We start from the raw sequence: 20,600 nt of genomic DNA on the forward strand, positions 1-20,600 counted from the left end.
CTCGTGTCTCCTCGGGAGCGTTTTCCCTCCTATATGACTTTGTCCAGGTTTGTCCCTTGCTACAAAAGGGATTGGGCCACTTTGCTACACCGTTGCTACTTTTGTTACTTGTTGCTTGCTACGAATCATCTCACCACACAACTACTTGTCACCGATAATTTCAGTGCTTGCAGATTTTACCTTGCTGAAAACCACTTGTGAGATCCTTCTGCTCCTCATTGGGTTCGACACTCTTACTTATCGAAAGAACTACGATAGATACCATATACTTGTGGGTCATCAATCTTCTATCTCAGATCCGGAAGCAAAGTGTTTGTTTCTAGAAACGAGTCCTTTCTCGAGGAAAGGTTTCTCTCGAAAGAATTGAGTGGGAGGGTGGTGGAACTTGATGAGGTTAGTGAACCGTCACTTCAACCAGTGTGTAGTAGGGCGCGGGAAGTTGTTCCTGTGGCGCCTACACCAATTGAAGTGGAAACTGATGATGGTGATCATTGAGCTTCGGATCAAGTTACTACAAACCTCGTAGGTCGACAAGGTCACGTACTACTACAGAGTGGTAAGGTAACCCTGTCTTGGAGGTCATGTTGTTGAACAACAATGAACCTACGAGCTATGGAGAAGCGATGGTGGGCCCGGATTACGACAAATGGCTGGAGGCCATGAAATCCGAGAGAGGATCAATGTATAAAACAAAGTGTAGACTTTGGAAGAACTACTTGATGGTTGTAAGCCTACTGAGTAAAGATGGATCTTTAAAAGGAAGACAGACGATGATGGTGAAAAGTCACCATTAAGAAAAGCTCGACTTATCACAAAGATGTTTCCGACAAGTACAAAGAGTTGACTATGATGAGACTTCCTCACTCGTAGCGATGCTAAAAATCTGTTGGAATTATATTAGCAATTGCTGCATTGTTTGTGAAATATTGCACATAGGATGTCAAACCATTGTTTCCTCGACGGTTTCCTTGAGGAAAGGTTGTATGTGATACAACCATAAGGTTTTGTCGATCCTAAGGATGCTAACAAGTATGCAAGATCCAGCGATCCTTCTATGGACTGGTGCAAGCATCTCGGAGTTGGAATATACACTTTGATGAGATGATCAAAGCTTTTGGGTTTGTACAAGGTTTATGAGAAACTTGTATTTCCAAGGAAGTGAGTGGGAGCACTATAGAATTTCTGATAAGTATATGTGGTTGACATATTGTTGATCGGAAGTAATGTAGAATTTCTGTAAAGCATTAAGGGTTGTTTGAAAGGAGGTTTTCAAAGGAAGACCTCGATAGAGCTACTTGAACATTGAGCATCAAGATCTATAGAGATAGATCAAAACGCTAACTATAACTTTCAATGAAATGCATGCCTTGACAGGTTTTTGAAGGAGTTCAAAATAGATCAGCAAAGAAGGAGTTCTTGGTTGTGTTGTAAGGTGTGAATTTGAGTAAGTCTCAAAGCCCGACCATGGCAGAATAAATAGAATGGACGAAGGTCGTCTTCTGTGCCTTAGCCGTAGACTCTAAAGTATGACATGCTGTGTACCGCACCTGATCTGTGCCTTGCCATGAGTGTCTCAAGGGGTACAAGGAGTGATCCAGGATTGAATCACTGAACAGCGGTCAAAGTTATCCTTAGTAACTAATGGACTAAGGAATTTTTCTCGATTATGGAGGTGGTTAAAGAGTTCATCGTAAAGGGTTACGTCGATGCAAGCTTTGACACTAATCCGAATAACTCTGAGTAGTAAAACGGATTCGTATAGTAGAGTAGATATTTGGAATATTTGCGAATAGCACGTAGTAGCAGCATCTATGAGATGACATAAAGATTTGTAAATCTCACACGGATCTGAAAGGTTCAGAACCGTTGACTAAACCCTCTCTCACAAGCAAGACGTGATCAAACCCCAGAACTGTATGGGTGTTGGATTCATTAAAATCACATAGTGATGTGAACTGGATTACTGACTCTAGTGCAAGTGGGAGACTGTTGGAAATATGCCCTAGAGGAAATAATAAATTAGTTATTATTATATTTCTTTGTTCACGATAATTGTTTATTATCCATGCTATAATTGTATTGATTGGAAACTGAAATACATGTGTGGATACTTAGGCAAAACATTGTCCCTAGTGAGCCTCTAGTTGACTAGTTCGTTGATCAAAGATGGTCAAGGTTTCCTGGCAATAGGCAAGTCTTGTCACTTGATAACGGGATCACATCATTAGGAGAATCATGTGATGGACAATACCCAAATTATAAACGTAGCATTTGATCGTGTCATTTTGTTGCTATTGTTTTCTGCGTGTCAAGTATTCATTCCTTTGGCCATGAGATCATGTAAATCACTGACATCGGAGGAATACCTTGTGTGTATCAAACGTCACAACGTTACTGGGTGACTATAAAGGTGCTCTACAGGTATCTCCAAAGGTGTCCGTTGAGTTAGCATGGATCAAGAGTGGGATTTGTAACTCCGTGTGACGGAGAGGTATCTCAGGGCCCACTCGGTAATACAACATCACATATAAGCCTTGCAAGCAATGTGACTCAAGTGTGAGTCACGGGATCTTGTATTACAGAACGACTAAATAGACTTGCCGGTAACGAGGTCGAAATAGGTATGCGGATACCGACGATCAAATCTCGGGCAAGTAACGTACCGAAGGACAAAGAGAATGATATACGGGATTATATGAATCCTTGGCACAGAGGTTCAACCAATAAGATCTTCGTAGAATATGTAGGATCCAATATGGGCATTCAGGTCCCTCTATTGGATATTGACCGAGGAGTGTCTCGGGTCATGTCTGCATAGTTCTCGAACCCACATGGTCTCCACACTTAAGGTTCGGTGACGATTTAGTTTAGTTGAGTTATATGTGTTGGTGACCGAAGGTTGTTCGGAGCCTTGGATGAGATCATGGACGTCACTAGGGTTTCCAGAATGGTCCGGAAACAAAGATTGATATATAGGAAGTTGGTGTTTGGATTCCGAAAAGTTTTCGGGCATTGCCGGCAGTGTACCGGGAGTGACGAATAGGTTCCGGGGCCCACTGGGTGGGCCCACCACGCCCCAAGGGGTCCACGTGGGTTTATTGGATGCACAATAAGGTATAATAGGCTGACAAAGTCATCCAAGGAAATCCCATGAGGAAAAATTGGAAAATCCAAAAGAGGTGGGAAAATTAGGAAGGACTCCTAATCCAAGTGGGATTGGAGGACTCCTCCCTCCCTCCCACTTCGGCCAGCCCAAGGAGGGTTTCCTTGGTGCGCCAAGGCTGCCCGAGGCTGCCTCTCCCCTCCTCCTATATATACTAGAGGTTTAGGGCTTTTGAGACACAACTTTTCCACGTGCAACTCAAACCTACACCTCATAGTTTTTCCTCTAGATTATATTTCTGCGGAACTCGGGCGGAGCCCTACAGGAATAGATCATCACAAACACCGGCGCACCGTCACGCTGCTGGAGAACTCATCTACTTCTCTGTCTCTCTTGCTGGATCAAGAAGGCCGAGATCGTCATCGAGTTGTACGTGTGCTGAACGCGCAGTTGTCGTCCGTTCGATGCTAGATCGTGGGACGGATCGTGGGACGGCGGTGATTTGAATCACGAAGTTGTACCACTACATCAACCGCGTTTCTTAACGCTTCCCTCTTAGCGATCTACAAGGGTACATAGATCTAATCTCCTCTCCTAGATGAACATCACCATGATAGGTGTTTGTGTGCGTAGGAAATTTTTTGTTTCCCATGCAACGTTCCCCAACACTTTATCGATTGAACCTCTATGTCAAGGATTCAGTTAATCCCGTACGTTGTTCCCTTTGTCCTTTGGTATGTTACTTGCCCAAGATTTGATTGTTGGTATCTCCATACCTAGTTCAATCTCGTTACTGGTAAGTCTCTTTACTTGTTTCGTAATACAAAATCCCGCGACTAACTCCTTATTCACATTGCTTGCAAGGCTTGTTGTGATGTTGTATTACCGAGTGGGCCCCGAGATACCTCTCCGTCACACGGAGTGACAAATCCTAGTATTGATCCATGCCAACCCAACAGACACCTTCGGAGATACCTGTAGAGCACCTTCATAGTCAGCCAATCACGTTACGACATTTGATACACACAAGGTATTCCTCCGGTGTCCGGGAGTTGCATGACCTCATGGTCATAGGAATATATACATTGACATGCAGAAAACAGTAGCAATAAATTGACACGATCATATGTTGTAGAGCATCATTAGGAGAATGATGTGATCCCGTTATCAAGTGACAACACTTGTCTATGGCCAAGAAACCTTGACCATCTTTGATCAACGAGCTAGTCAACTAGAGGCTCACTAGGGACAGTGTGGTGTTTATGTATCCACACATGTATTTGAGTTTCGAATCAATACAATTCTAGCATGGATAATAAACGATTATCATGAACTAGGAAATATAATAATAACTAATTTATTATTGCCTCTAGGGCATATTTCCAACACCATTGGCCAAGTACCTTGCGCTGTACCGCTCGCTTCAATGTCTCGACTTTTCGTGTTGGACTCAGCGGTTTCTAGTCGGTACTACGGCACGTTAGTACCGGTCTCAAGCATTAGTACCGCCTATTACTACCGTGCCACTAACACCCGTATTTCTGGGTCTAGAATCCTCAAAAAACTTCGAGCGGTGGTAGAGCGTGGTATTACCTCTTAGGCGGAACTACCTCCGCTCCCACAACCTCTCTGTTTGTAGAGCTGCTCTGCTACAACCCAAGCGGTAGTACCGCTTGGGAGAATGGTAGTACCATTCCAACGACACTACTGCCTCGTGGCCTCGTGCCATCGCCATGTGCGGCTGCCTCAGCCGCCCAAGCGGTAGTACCGCTCCCATGAGCGGTAGTACCGCTTGTGTGTGGGATGAGGGGGTAACGGTTGGATTTCCCCCTACTATAAAAGAGGTTCTTCTTCCCCATTGAACCTTATTTCTTGAGATCGTGTTTGCCCCCCATTGTTGACTTTCTTCGAGATTTATAATTCTCAATCCCTTCAATGGTTCTTGCTAGTTCTTGATGGAAAAGGGAGAGGACATCTAGATCTACGTTTCCACCAATCACTTTCTTCTCTATGTGAGGGGAACCCCTTGGATCTAGATCTTGGAGTTCTTTGTGAGCTCATTGCTTCGTCTCATATTCCTCCATATATTTTGTTGTTGGGTTAGGATTTGAGTGTGAGGGACTTGACCACTTCGTGTGTTCTCGACATTGCATTAGTTGCATTGGTTTGAGTTCTCCATGGTGATACTTGGAAGTGAAAAGTTGAGAAGTTTATTACTCTTGTGTGCTTGGTACCCTAGAGCTTGTTCCTCTTGGGTGCTTTGGTGCCCTAGACGGTTGGTGGTGCCCGAGAGCTCAATCATTACGTCGTAAAGCTCCAGGCAAGAGTCGGGGTCTTAAATTAGGTTGTGAAGATTGCCCCGAGCAATTTGTATGGGTTTCGGTGACCGCCCCAAGGGTTTCCAAAGTGTATGGGTTCGGTGACCGCCCCCAACGGTTGCCATTTGTATGGGTTTGGTGACCGCCCACAAGGTCCCTTAGTGGAATCACATCATCTTGCATTGTGCGAGGGCGTGAGGAGATTATGGTGGCCATGGTGGCTTCTTGCGGAGCATTATACCTTCACACCGCTCTAAACGGAGGTTAGCATCCGCAAGGGTGTGAACTTCGGGATACATCGTCGTCTTCGCGTGCCTTAGTCATCTCTTACCCGAGCCCTTTACTTATGCACTTTACTTTGTGATAGCCATATTGTTTCTTGTTATATATCTTGCTATCACTTAGTTGTTTGTCTTGCTTAGCATAAGTTGTTGGTGCACATAGCTGAGCCTAGTTGTTTTATGTTTTGTGCTTGACTAATTAAACACTAGTTTTATTTTGCATTTGTACAAGCCTAAACCATAATTATTTTAAAGTGCCTATTCTCCCCCTCTAGGCGACATCTACGTCCTTTCACTCGTGCCCAAACTACAACCTACAAGACCAACTTTACAACAAGGGTGTCGGGACAACGGTGATGTCTTGCGAGCGAAAGGGAGAGGTGGGATGACATCCTTCATCCCGATTGGCTCAGGGGCTCTCCAACGGTCGTGCCAAACCTCTCGGTGAGGCTGCCCTCCAGTTCATGGCCACACAAGTGGTGGGCATGCAAGTTGCAAACACACGTGATGTGGAAGCATATGTACCACTTTTGGAAAAGTAAACACATATAACATGCTCATTTGAATAAATACACCATAGACGCTGGAGAGGGATGTCGTCCTCCATGCTGACCGGCTTTGGGTCTTCTCAACGGCCGCGCCAAACCTCTCGATGAGGTTGCCCTCCATTTCATGGCCACACTCGTGGTGGGCATGCAAGTTGCAACACACACTGCAATATGGAAGTGCATGTACCAATTTTGGGAAGGTAAACACATATAACATGCTCATTTGAATATAATACACCATAGACGATAGCCGTGCAAGCTTAGGATGTGAGATGAATAAACTTACATAGTTTTGGAACCCAAAACTATAATTTGAAGTTATAGGACTAAACTCACGCAACTCTAATAGTTTAGGATCCAAATCTGTTGTTTGAAGTTATTGGACTAAACTAACACATCTTCAATACTTTCACGACTTATGATGCATTTTATTTGAAATATGAAAATTGCTATGCTATAAAAATAGAGAACATTATTTCTTTATTTTTTTTGTCGTGGACCAAAAATAAAACTGGCATGTTGTTAAAATTTACTTTATTTGGTCCACTAAGCAAAAAATCATAGAAAATATCATCCCATTGAATGATAAAACTGCCATGCATTAAAAATAAAATGGCCATCCTCTTAATTTATTAAAATGACATGATCTTAATATAAAACTCCCACCCTCTTACTAATAAAATGACATATTATTAATTATTAAAATTCACGTTGCTAATAACAAAACTTCCACCCTCTTATTATAAAAATTTCATGTCATTAACTATTAAAATACCATGATCTTAATGATAAAACTCTCATCCTCTTATTAATAAAAATGAGATATTATTAATTATTAAAATTCCATGCTCATAATAATAAAACTTTATCCTCTTATTAATAAAAATCTCATGTCATTAACTATTAAAATACCATGCTCTTAATTAAAATAATGCCATGTGCGCAAGTAAAAATGTCCTATTTTGGAAGATAAAAAAGGCATGGTTGAAAATATTAAAAATAAATTACCATGCTAATAAAAGTGCACATGGCCAGTTTAGTATAAAAAACTCTAAGCAACATAATTTTTTATTCTTTCAAAATATAAATTCAGATTTTTTGTATTTTTTAATCAAAAATGAAATTAATTTTTAACCCAAATACATAAATTGGTGTTTGAGCGCAAATGTTCACAAACCCCGCTTATACCCAAGTGGTAAGAGTGCATGACCCTGGTCTCCTCCCGTGCACTTTTTTGTGTAAAAAATGATTTATTCGCTTGAACAACTGGTATAGCGAATGACAGAGCATACCTAACATCAACCATTATAATTGTGGAAAAGTCATCAAACACCCATCGAAATGCATGTTCATGTGATTTTTTCATGAAACATTGATAACTTTGATCCAATTTTGATTTTTCTTTTCAACTAGTAAAAATACCCGTGCGTTGCATCGGGGAAAAAATTCATCACACCCGCAAGCATAGCCTATTAAACGGGTAATTATTTGATTTATAACCCACATCAACTATTTCCAACTTGAAAGATTATGCTTTTGACCAGACCATATTTGCAGAATGGCTAAAAACATGTTTGCATTGTCTTTCTAGGGATTTTTTTTTGCATTTTTTGGTTTATAGCTTTGCTAGTTTTATTCCCACCTTCATTGTTGCAGGTGCTCTCCACTCATGATGATTATTTATTGTCCATTGTGAATGCAAAAGCATATGTAGTCTGAGAAACATAAGGACCGGGAACCTATTGGGTTAACTATTGTTACCAGCTTCTTTCAAAAATAAAAAAAACTATTATGACCAGCTTATTAACCAAGAACCGAAAATAGGATAGTTAATCTCCTAAACTTTGGACATTTTTCTCATGGATCTGTAACAATCTTCTCAAAATCTAGGACAATTTTATCTTAAACCTAAAACTTATTTTCTTAAACCTAGAACGTTGTCCTACATAGTAAAAACATATCTTAACTTAGTAGAGAAATGGTCTTCGAAAATATCATATATTACCCGGGATAGTTACCCAACATGTTCCATATACTACCATGCGGGAGTATATATATGCTAATTTAGCATTTTAATTATGTTCATATACTATATATAAGATTTTTCAAAGTGAGTTATATGAAAAAAATTACAAGTTGACCCATAATTTTTATTATATTTGTGAAATACGTATATATTTGTATTAAAAAAGAGGATACCAAAATATGATACATACTACCAAAAATATATTATATATACTACTTAAACATTATTATATACTACTAGTAAAAGTGCCCATGCGTTGCAACGGGTGAACAACAAAAACTCATAAAAATTATAAAGTCCAACATAAAACAATTAAAGTTCATCAAATTGCATTAATATCATGTAAATACTACAATCAAATCAACAATTAAGGAGTAACTTGTGCAAGAAAGAGGAACCCGAGGTTTATAAAAAGATGAACTTCGCGCACCATCATGCTTGAATGCACACTCGATCTGGCGCTGCTAGTGGCCACCACTGTGTCTCCTTGTGTCCTCATGGAAACATGGGCAGGCGTGGTAAAGGAGCAGATCGTGAGATCAAGGAGACCATGGTGGAGACCAGCCGCTCAATAAAAAGAACCATTCAAAAACATATAATATTGGTTCACAGGATGCTACAATTTTTAGAATGCAGGTCATCCCGACATTTTATTGATAGATAAGTCAAACTACTAATAACAACACTTAGGTGCCCGTGCCCCCGTGAAATTCAGATCATGTGTAGAAGCTAGCACTTTGTAGAAAGGTACAACCTTTGAGGTTCACCCTTAAGTAAAATTCAGAGCGATAATCCTACACCTACGGATAATTAACGGAAGGTTACGGACCTCCCTTCTCTTCTAACAAAACCTCCGCGGTGGGCCCGTGCCCCCAAAACTGACCAATGAAAAAATGCCTCATCACCATGTTAACCTTTCTTCCCCGTAATACCCTATAGATGTAGCATTGCTCAATTCAGAGTGTGTAAACAGACCTGGCAATACAACTCAATAGCATCTGTTTTGTATGGTTCTCATCCCATGGCAAAGGTGGAATGGGAACATGTTTGTTAGTTAAGTCCAGCATGAAAGAACATCAAGTAAAACTTATATTGTTCCTTTTTTTTCTGATGAAAAGTAGCTACTCATTCCTTTACATACTATCATCCGGGTAGAGCAAAAGAACAGAGCACACCCAGCAAATCCAGCTCGGCTCCTCCAGTTAGTTCATGATATGCAATGCACGTATAACCTTAAACCAAAATTTTATTGCTCATCAAGTTAGGACGGGCATATATTTAAATGAATCAACTAATTCTTCCCTTTAGTCTGACCATCGCTCACGTATCGACCAAAATTTAGAAAATTCAATGCAACATATAATTCATAATTGAGCATATACATAGCTGGTCTATTTACATATTTTCTGAAATTAATATATATATTTACCAAAATCTTCTAAATTATAGTGCAACGTCGTATGCATTTGTTTCTAATCTAATGTTGGAAGCAATCAGTACTCTTGCATGTCAACCATCGCTTTGTAGGTCGCTCACCATCCATGTCATTGTCGTTGATGGCAGCTTGTCCTTCGGCACACCCTACAAACTATGGAAATGATGAAGGCGATGAGAAGTTTCACGGCACAGAAGCGCATGTCTACAATAAGACCTGCATAACTGCATAACTTAAAAGCATGTGGTACTTATCAAGACTTCAGTATTTTAAGAGAGAGCATTAGGAGTACATATACTCTAGTTGGTCAATATTCTGGTGCATCTGCTAAAGAAAAATGATGAAGCTGTTAGATAACATATAAACCAAGTAATGGATTAATAGTTTTGTAGAGCGGAAAATATTTCAAAGTGGAAAAAAAATTAGGCAAAATCATAGCACTAACTAACACTATGCTTCGTACCCAAGCTACCATCGAGCACTGATTACAACCGCCCCTACATATTGCAGACTTCACTCAAAATACACATTGTGGACTCGCGACCATCCAATACTCGTAGTTCTAAACATACCGTGCAGGACGGAGGGGACTTTGAGCAGGGGAGGAAGACAATCAAACGATATAGCAAAAGAGTTCTAAGTTTACATCACACAATGAATTTTTAATTTTCATGAGCCATGTCAATTAGACTCTGATGAATCATGGTTACATGGATTTCCATAATATTTTCGAAAGTTGCGATAGCACACATGATCTGTTAAGCCCTAATAGCCCCCAGAATCAGAGAAGCAATTTAGTTGCATTTAATGTTTCTATAGATTCTCCTTACAAACAGTTTTCTTCATTCTCTACCACTTCGAAGGTAATTTAGAATTTTAGTAATTTCGGAAGAAGCAAGACAACCAGAATATGAACTGTATGGTACAATATAGAGAAAACCTGGCGAATCAAGTTTTAACTCCTTGCTCTCAACTTCATCTCCTAGCTGACAGTAATCCAAGGCCTGAAATGTCGAATAACATTTTTCAGATAAGTTAAGAAGATCATAGGGCCTCTATATTTGATAAATGCACACAACCATTGTTGTGGATCAACATGACAACCTCTGAGATGAAAATAATGAGCCATATTTGTGAACAAAGCTGTTAATTTTGAACCATCTCTTAAGCTTGCCTGCTTCCTTTTTTACACCCTGAATTACATGCGCAAGGTCAAATCTAGATTCATAGGGAAAAAACAAAAAATGACCCAAGTAGTGAGTTTGAGTTGTATAGGCAACTGTCTGAAACATCAAATTCACTACGCTGGCTGATACAACCATAAAGTACATAACTTGCATATACTAATTTATTAAGCTCTACAGTGTGGTCACAAAATTGTTGAAGCAATCTGTAGACAAAGTTCCTTACCTATGCAGAAGCAAGTCTGGTCGTGGTGGTGGTCTGACTTGAGGTCAGAGGAGAGGAGACCGGCGCAAAGCTCCCTCGCTTGGTGGTAGTCATCGTGGAGCACGGCCAGACCATTACCCTCATGTGGACGTCCACGAGCACATCTGACCATGGATGAAGGAGGTCGTCGACCCAGAGGAACAGATCGACAACGGCCTAGCCCCCGCGAGCGATGGCCTCAATGGTGACACATCAGTAGTGCGAGGTATGGTGGCCACCGAGATCTCATCAGGCTCACAGAAGTCGGTCAGGGTCGAGGACGTATTCGTGGAGCTGCAGGGCGTGGTGTCGTCCGTGACTGAAGGGCAGAAGGAGGCTCACGCAGGCTTGGGAGAGCGTGGGTAGCCCCTGCGCTGGCTTGTGGATGGGGCCGGCCTGCTGGACGAGCCACGGGTGAGGGAGCCGGCAACGGCCCCTGTAGAACGCCATGGGCATGTGCGCACTTGGGGAAGGGGTAGGAACGTCGGCGAGGAAGGTGGTGGCGGCACGCGGCGGCGGGGCGTAGGCCGGTAGCGCGTGGCGGAGGCCGGCAGCACGCTGGAGGTTGGAGATGCGATTAGGGTTGGTGGGAGCGTGGGTGTTTTTTTCTCTTCGGTCGCTGTAACTGTTCAGGTTGACTCCATCAGGACTACGGATTGAATAACTAAAATCTTAGGGGCTTTTTTGCAAAAACGGCGACGGGTTTTCTGACAGAAGCAATAGCCTCTTTATTATTAGGTAAAGATATACTACGCATACATATTCTCCGATTTAATAGATACTACATACAACATATAAAACCTAAGTATATATATATATATAGGGGCGGCTGTGTGATGAAAAATCCAATCTAATGAAAAGAACCGGTGCATTGCAATTGGGCAAACATCTCACTTTCTCCTAATTATTCACAGTAGAGGTTGATGCTGCCCGGGGTTCCGAATTAAGCCATCTTATGTTCCTCGTTATAGATGTATACAAACGATGGATATGTTCAGGTGTTGTAAGAATTGTTTGAGTCATCTAATTTTCAAATTACAACATTATGTTCCTCCAACTCACCTAATCATAGTTTATACAGAGATAACTCCAAGCCTTATAGGAAAATTAATAAATTTGCAAATTAGAAAGCAAAGCTTATACCTTGAGGATTCGAGGTGATGGAGGCTTGAGTGTAGTCTACTGCTGGACTGAAGGCCGCCGAGCTCGGGTGCGGACCGGCCAGATTGTATGAGCTGGATTGCCGGATGCGGAGCATGGTGGCCAGCAAGGGGATGGGGGCATCAAGCAAGGCTGACCTTGACCGTCGTCGTCCTACTACGGTACTGTCGAAGGAAGGGCGCCACCGTGTCAGCCTGTGCGTGTCGGTCGTTGACCAGGGAAGGGAGTCCAACAGAGGTAGCCGCCCTGCTTCCTCAATGATCGAGAGATGGTGGAGGCAGTGGGTGGAGGGTAGGGGATTTGCGCCATACAACCATTCGACGAGCCTTGCTCTTCCCCTCTTTCCATCTGACGTCTGCCTCCCTGGATCTTTCCGCTCCAGAGCAGGAGATCTGCGCCCCGTGTCGAGATCCAGCACCGACGAAGAATCGACAATCAGTGCGCCTCCCTCTTCCTTTCTCCTTCCGTCCCATGCTCTCTCTCAACTTACTCTTTGCTTTCTCACGAAGCAAGCTCGCCACCGCCGGCCGTCCCCTCCCCCCCCCCCCCCCCCCGCCCCCAGCTGACATAAGAAGACGCTGACCACGGGGAGGAGTGATTTTGTAAGAACGAAACGTTTTCCAACTAAACAATGGACTACGGTTTGATTATCATAAAATAGAGGGATTTTATTGTATAAAGGACCGCGACGGGTTCTGAATAGAAGCAATAGCCGCTTTAGTTTATGTAAAAATAAAGATTTACTCTACCTGTAGCAGGATCCATGCCGCCAGGTAAGCGGTGGAAAGCGCGCTCACCCGGGTCGACCCTGTGGCGAACGTTCGTCAGATATCATTTCTGTATTTTATTTCCAAACAACCACTAAACATCTAGCAAGAAGCAACGTCCTCCGAATAAGGGTAAGCAAACGTCAGCGTCAAGAAAGGCAGCTTCTTTTTTCCCAGAGAGCCAAAGGCAACTTGACAACTACTACTAATACTCGAGAAACATGCCCGTTCATTTTATATGGGACGATAAGTACAACGCAACGAACCCAGGGTATGCACGCCGTGCGTCACTATCGTGCTCACGCCGGCTAACTATTTTTCCCTGGCAAGGTGCCGCCAAAGTGGCAGGCCCAGCTTGATTGCGTCTTTTGTCCGGTCGTGCCGACGCCGTCTTCTCTGAAGGGGACGGCCGTCGCTCGTCTACGCTTGTTAGTTGCTACAGGGGATGATGTAACAAATGTACATGCAAAAATGATGCAAGAGTCGAGCCAGTGCCCAGCGTTTCAGAAAAAAATAATAATAGTCGTATGCCACACCTACATAGCAAGTGGAATGCAGGCGCTCTTCTTGAACGGACGGCGATCAACGCTACTACGTTTTGATAGGAAGATGCGACTAACAGAGGAGTGGGTGTGAAACGTGGGCAAGAAACGGCTGTCTGGGTCTAATTCAGCATGGAAAAATGTGAGCCGCACACGTGGAGCGAAAGACAAAACAGACAACGGAGTGTAATTCGTCTTTGCCACATTCTCTTTCAAGGCGTAAGATATTTTTGTTCCTATTTATACTCTGTTTTGCCATTGAAAGCCATGAGATATTTTCCGTAGCCGTGGAATTTTGAATGGACCATCAAACGGCAAGACTCGCCGAGCAGAATGACAATTACATAAAAATATAAGAAATTTTAAAAATCCAAGAACGCAAAAGTTTTAGAATACATTCATCGGATTTTTATAGTGCGGACATGGAGTTGAAATTTAAATACCAAATCTTTATATTAGCTTGCACAAGTGTTCTTGTATGATTGGGTTTGTCGATAAGCTCAAAAGAGTTGTAGTTACACGACAATGCTGGCCAAATTTCATTTTTCTTAAAAAAAACAAGATCTATTATAAAAGTCAGAAATATAAAACACCTCAAGCATAATACAAATTACTTCGAAGTCTCTAGACCAACTAACGACAACTACCGTCGCCGCAACGAGCCGTCGACGTGACGCTGTCGTCACTCCCTATCAAAGACGACGTGACCTTGTCGAGGCAAGCAGTAAAGTCTTCATGTACGTGTCCCTAAAGACCAGTGTCTGTAAGGTGCAGACGTCGTTTTTGAACCTTTGAATAGATTGAAGCATCTGACACAAAATCTCATCGATGTGCACGCACAAAAAGAATCCCTAACCTCTCTTTTTTAAAAAAAAAGAGAATCCTTAACCTTGCCACCCCTAAAAGACGACATAAATCTACATATCTTTGTTGACTATGTTCAGATAGATTATCTTAAGAAGGATCAGATCCGTGAAGAGAAACTCAAAGGGAAAGTGGCGTGACTCTTTTACCTCTTTACACATAATGGCCGTCTAACGCTAGTTTCCTCATGTTTGTCGTTGTCTTCTTTCCCGTCGTCGGTTGTCGTGACTCTTTTAGCCACCAAGTTTATCATGCCCATGTCCATATTGATTGGAACGACCTTTTAATTTTTTTATGTCAACCTTAATATTTGTTATTGTATCTACTGATATTGTACTTTCTTGTGTCGTCAGTTCTTCCTCGATTATGCTGCCTTTGCGTCCTCAGCGACAGACAAAAAATAGTCCAAACATCCTAGGGCAACCGAATTGCAAAATGGTTGAGCTACTATTTGACAAACGCGGCAAAAGGTGGCACTAGTGTGTGTATACTCATAGAAATACACGCGTTGGTGATGATCTGCTCACAGTCAAAGATTAGATCTTTGTTGTCAAGAAATTAATTGTCACAGTTATGATATAGCAGGTAGATGTATCAAGATCTTCTGATTATTTGATTTGATTGATGTATGTTTTGAGATATTGTTTTTTCTTGCACAATGTTTAACTTTCTTGTGCAATAGAAAAAACACATTTATAGCAATGTATGATATATAAATTGATGCTCCCACTGTTCACTACTATAAACAAAATACCAACTGAAAATGGGTGAACAAACAGATTAAAACGTATTTACAAAAAATAGGACATTTTATGAACAATCAATCAAGGAAGAACTCCCTCCATCCGGAAATATTTGTGATAGGAATGAACGTATCTAGATGTATTTTAATTATAGATATATCCATTTTATCCATTTTGCAACAAGTAATTCTGGACGAAGGGATTATGTAACAACTTATGAATATTTGACGGTTGGCATATAAAGAATGGGATCCCCATAAAAATCCAGAAAAGAACTTGGGTCGTGGAACCAAACCATCTCTTTTTTTGGGTGTGGACAAAAACATAAGAACAATGTGAAACTACCGTAATCATGGGAGAACACAACTTAGTGAGAATTATATTAGTACTCCCTCTCTCTTGAATTATAAGATGTTTTAAATATTTCAATACGGATTAGATAGAAATAAAAGAGAGTGTATAAACACAGTAAAACAAATCTAATTACATTTGACTCAGATTAAAGGTAAAAATTAAAGATAAAACATCTTATAATACTAGTGAAATGAGAGGGTATTAAAGAGCACAGACTTGAATAGCTATCGAATTCTGGAAATATAGGGAAATTTTTGAAAAGTTAAAAATCCTGACGGCTCGAGTGTGGTCCGGCGCATGGTGGAAGGGGTCCACATATGCGCGCCCCTGCGCTGTCGCCGCCGCTGTGTCGGTCCGTGCCCCATCGGTCCGCCCGGATCGCCAGTTTCCGCCACCGTCGATCGTCCGCATTGCCGGATCCAGCCTTCGTCCATCGTCCTCATCGCATGCCGCCATGACCGGGCGCGCGTATACAAGTGTTACAAACGTCACCCAGAATTGCTGCAATGGCTATTTAAAAAAGCTTCAAAACCCATAATGAAAAAGCTTTAATCAGGCATATGTTAAGTTGCAAGCGGTCATTTGCCATGACGGAATGTTGCAACCGTTGACATAAAATGCTACAAACTTTGATTAAAAAAGCTGCAATTATACATATAAAAAGCTACAACCGTTGATGAAAAAAGCTGCAACCAGACATATAAAAGCTGCAAGCGGTCATTGCTATGGTGAAATGCTACAACCGCTGACATAAAATATTACAACCGTTGATGCAAAAAAGCTTCAACGAAGGACTGACAAGGCGCTCGCGTTTGTTGGCTCTGCAAGGACGACGACCGGCGACGAGGACGTCCGACGAGAGGGGGCGATGGGAGAAGGACCCCTCGATTGCGAGGGGACGGGGAGGAAAGGGAGGGGCTGGGGGAGCGCCGCTGCACGCTGAACGAGGATGGCTGACGAGATGCTCACGTTCGTGGTTCGAGGTTAAGACGAGATCTGACGTTTAAGGGCGCCCGATCCGACGACTGCTCTGTGACCGGCGTGAGCTCTCGCGTCGGCGCGCGAGCGTCGAGTACTGCCCATCTGTGTAGGTACCACTCATACACCGCCACGCGCTTCTTGTGGTCCCGGGGGACGTAGAAAACCGAAACATGCTCATGGACCACGTCCATGATATTTTCCCACGATTTTTTTGGCAAAATATATTTTCCCACGATGGCATGCCATCTTCTCTACAAAAGCACCGGCAATCCCTCCGAAAGGGAGACCACAGCCGCTCCTTTCTCATCGGTTTCCCCCGTCGCGAGATCGCCCGTTTTCTCTCAACGCTTCCGACCGGAGAGGAAGAGGAATACAAATCCCATCGAATTCGCCTGGTCGCGGTTTCATCATCTTCTGTCCCTGTGTGTGTGTGTGTGTGCTGGTGGTGGTGGTCTTGATCCGTTGTTAATTTCGATTCAATCGCCCGGACGCCATGGGATTGGGGAGCGACGCGAGCTCGTCGTCGTCGCGGCTGGACTCGGCGCCGCTGCTGCCGCACCACAGCGCCGAAGGGGGCCACCTGTCGTCGCAGCCCAAGACGTTCGCGAACGTCTTCATCGCGGTGGTCGGCGCCGGCGTGCTCGGCCTGCCCTACACGTTCTCGCGCACCGGCTGGGCGGCGGGCTCCATCCTGCTCCTCTCCGTCGCGCTGCTCACCTTCTACTGCATGATGCTGCTCGTCGCCTGCCGCCGCCGCCTCGCCGACGAGCACCCCAAGAAGCTGTCCTCGTTCGGGGATCTGGGGGACGCCGTCTTCGGCGCGCCCGGCCGCCTCGCCGTGGACACCATGCTTGTGCTCAGCCAGGCCAGCTTCTGCGTCGGATACCTGATCTTTATCTCCAACACCATGGCGCACCTCTACCCCATCTTCGCCCCCTCCTCCAACGTCTTCCTCTCCCCTAAGGCGCTCTTCATCTACGCCATGCTGCCGTTCCAGCTCGGGCTCAACTCCATCAAGACGCTCACGCTCCTCGCGCCGCTCAGCATCTTCGCCGACGTCGTCGACCTCGGCGCCATGGGGGTCGTTGTTGGACAGGACGTGTCGACCTGGCTCGCCGCACATCCACCCGTCGTCGCGTTCGGCGCCCCCGCCGCGCTCCTCTACGGCGTGGGCGTGTCCGTGTACGCCTTCGAGGGCGTCTGTATGGTCCTGCCGCTGGAGGCGGAGGCCGCGGACAAGAAGAAGTTCGGCGCCACGCTCGGGCTGTCCATGGCGTTCATCGCCGCCATGTACGGGCTGTTCGGTGTCATGGGGTACGTCGCGTTCGGCGACGCCACGCGCGACATCATCACCACCAACCTCGGCAGCGGGTGGCTGTCGGCCGCCGTGCAGCTGGGGCTGTGCATCAACCTCTTCTTCACCATGCCGGTGATGATGAACCCAGTGTACGAGGTCGCCGAGCGCCTGTTTCACGGCAAGCGCTACTGTTGGTGGCTGCGGTGTGTGCTCGTGGTCACCGTGGGGCTCGCGGCCATGCTCGTGCCCAATTTCACCGACTTCCTCGCCCTCGTGGGGAGCAGCGTCTGCGTGCTGCTCGGGTTCGTGCTGCCGGCCACCTTCCACATGAAGGTGTTCGGAGCCGAGATGGGCTGGGCCGGGGTTCTCAGCGACGTCCTCCTGGTCGTGCTCGGCCTCGTGCTCTCCGTCTTCGGCACCTACTCGTCGCTGGTGCAAATCTTCCACTCTTCCAGCGCTTAATTTCCGGTATTCGCCGAGGGTTAAATTGCTGGGTGCATTGGCTCTCTCATCCACGCCGGTTAAGCTCCCGCGTAGTAGTTTTCCACACTACGAGAAGGGGATCAGCGGATCAGAGAGGAATTGCTTGGCTCAGCTATTTGTTGATCTGGGAAATGGATTGTTGGGAATTCTGTTCAGATTGTTAGTACGAGATACTACTAGTTGATTGGAGGCATGGAGAAATCTGTATGGTTTTGCTACGACAGTTTCCATCATGTCTGCCCATAGCATTCTTCTACTCTGTTCATGTCCTAGATGTTCCAGCTGCAGTGCGTGATGGAATTGATGAAAGGACACGAATTTCAGTATTTTGTTACTTGTCCCGTAGTGTCAGCGTGCAATATTGTGTCTTGTGTATGTGCTTAATTGGGCTGGGCAAGCAATTGGGACGACTTACATTGCTTGTCAAAGCATGATTACATGATACTCCTACTACCATTGTATACGTTTCGAACTGTTGTTCTAGTATGTCCCAAGCAAGCAACCGAAGCTTGTAAAGGGTCCTGAAGGAATAAAATTGGAACTATGAATCATTTTTATTTGACTTTGTCCAATGTTTCACGGCAGACATTCCGGAGGGAGTTCTATCACGGCATCGACCAATTGGATTGAGATTCGCATATGAAATTTGGGGGCAGATTCAGATAAGTTCTCATGGAACATTATGAGTTCTCATCACATGATATTTTTTGTGCTGATACATTTCCATTCTGCAAGCAGGAGGCATAGGGAAAACCCGGAGCATTATGATTTCTTGTGACTTGATTTTTTTTTGTGCTGATCCATTTCCGTTCGCAAACAGAAGGAATAGGCAAAACCCGGAAGAAGATAAAACGCATACCAACTGTGCAAGCTTCAGTAGCTCTGCGTGATCGATCAGTCATCGTCACATACCGGGCAAAGTATCTCTTATCTTCTCCCCTCCGCTTTCCGTCACTTTTCTCTCGTCGCTTCTACTCCGCACTTTTTTTTTGTCCAGGCAAACGCACAACACCGTTATCGTAACGCAACGATCCAAACTGTTGCTGTCGTCCGGATTAGGCTGAATTCCCAACCATTGAACGGCTTTCACTGAACGAGCGGCGACGTTTTTCTACAAAGCTTCACCATCCTTGGCCCTTCAAATAAATAATCAGGCCAAGTGATCAACTTATAGGGTCTCGTGTGTTTATTTCAGCATCTCGTGAGTTATTTTTCTTTCTTTAATGGACCAATTTTATATCGTGGTTTGCCAAATTGTGATCTATGCGTGCCTCTCTCATGCTGATGCAGTGATGCGTCTCGATTATACCTTGTCATGGGCGCTAAATTTTTTTAATATTGCATTTATTTTATTCTTTTTGAAAAATAATGCACCGATTTAAAAAAATTCAAAAATAAGCCCGCCTCGGCCACCCTCTAGCCAATTGGAGGTTGTCGGCTTTGGTGCGGCTGACAGAAGGCAGTCGGCCGGGCCTAGGCCGATTAGTGGGTCTCGGCAACGTGGGAGCCGACTATTGGCGAGGCCACTGCCTGTCGGCCTTGGGGAAGCCGATAGGGCTATCGGCCTAGGCATGGCCGATCAGTGGCCATGAGCCAGCCCCAGCCCGCCCCTTCCCCCCTCTCCTTGTTCCTCCTTCCTCTTTCTTCCTTCTCCCATTCTACCTTATCTCCTTTCTCTCTTTCTTCTCCTTCCTTCTACCCCATACAAAAAATCTTCTATTTCCACGTTTTGAACCGTACTTTTATTGTGTAAGTAGGAGGGCATCCAAACTATCCGTCTCACTCGCGACGGAATTTTTTATTTTGAACGTTAGCTATTTTCCCGACTCCATTTCCCGCCCATATTCCCCCAATCGGCCACGCCATTTTGTTCCCTCCTCCGTTGCTGACAATATTTCCACGTCTCCATTCCCGCCAATTTTTTCACACCACCTTTCCCGCCAAATTTTGCCCGTTTCTTTTCCCGCCACCTTTTTCGCCAACTTTTTACCCTCTTATTTCCTGCCAAATCTTTCCCGCCTCATTTCCCTCCTCGTTTTCTCGCCATCTTCCTGGTCATCTAAGTCTATAAAAGGAGGCATTGGACTGCCTTCCTCCATCATCCAGCCTCACTTGAGAACATTAGCACTGCCTTCCTCCATCATCCAGTCAATATGAGTTTTCCTTGCTCGGATCAGAGCATCAGGCCTAAGAAAATGCAGAGTGCGAGTTTGCCTCGGGATGTGGAAGCAGTTCGATGTTGCTGCGGTGATCTCTGCAAGGTGAAGGA

General features: G+C 44.2%; 1 protein-coding gene across 1 annotated transcript; it reads left to right on the forward strand.

The window, feature by feature from the left end:
* The first annotated feature begins 16,817 nt into the window (after positions 1-16,817).
* Positions 16,818-18,888, forward strand: LOC123402846 (amino acid transporter AVT3B-like). Its single transcript, XM_045096803.1, has one exon. The coding sequence runs from the start codon at positions 17,045-17,047 to the stop codon at positions 18,308-18,310; it is 1,266 nt and encodes a 421-aa protein (XP_044952738.1). The 5' UTR covers positions 16,818-17,044; the 3' UTR covers positions 18,311-18,888.
* The last annotated feature ends 1,712 nt before the right edge of the window (positions 18,889-20,600 follow it).

The sequence above is a fragment of the Hordeum vulgare genome, chromosome 6H (genome assembly GCF_904849725.1).
Source record: "Hordeum vulgare subsp. vulgare chromosome 6H, MorexV3_pseudomolecules_assembly, whole genome shotgun sequence".
NCBI classification, from domain to species: Eukaryota; Viridiplantae; Streptophyta; class Magnoliopsida; order Poales; family Poaceae; genus Hordeum; species Hordeum vulgare.

What these genes read in the sequence shown, in the direction of transcription:
- LOC123402846 (XM_045096803.1), top strand. Translation starts at nt 17,045, where the DNA reads ATGGGATTGGGGAGCGACGCGAGCTCGTCGTCGTCGCGGCTGGACTCG.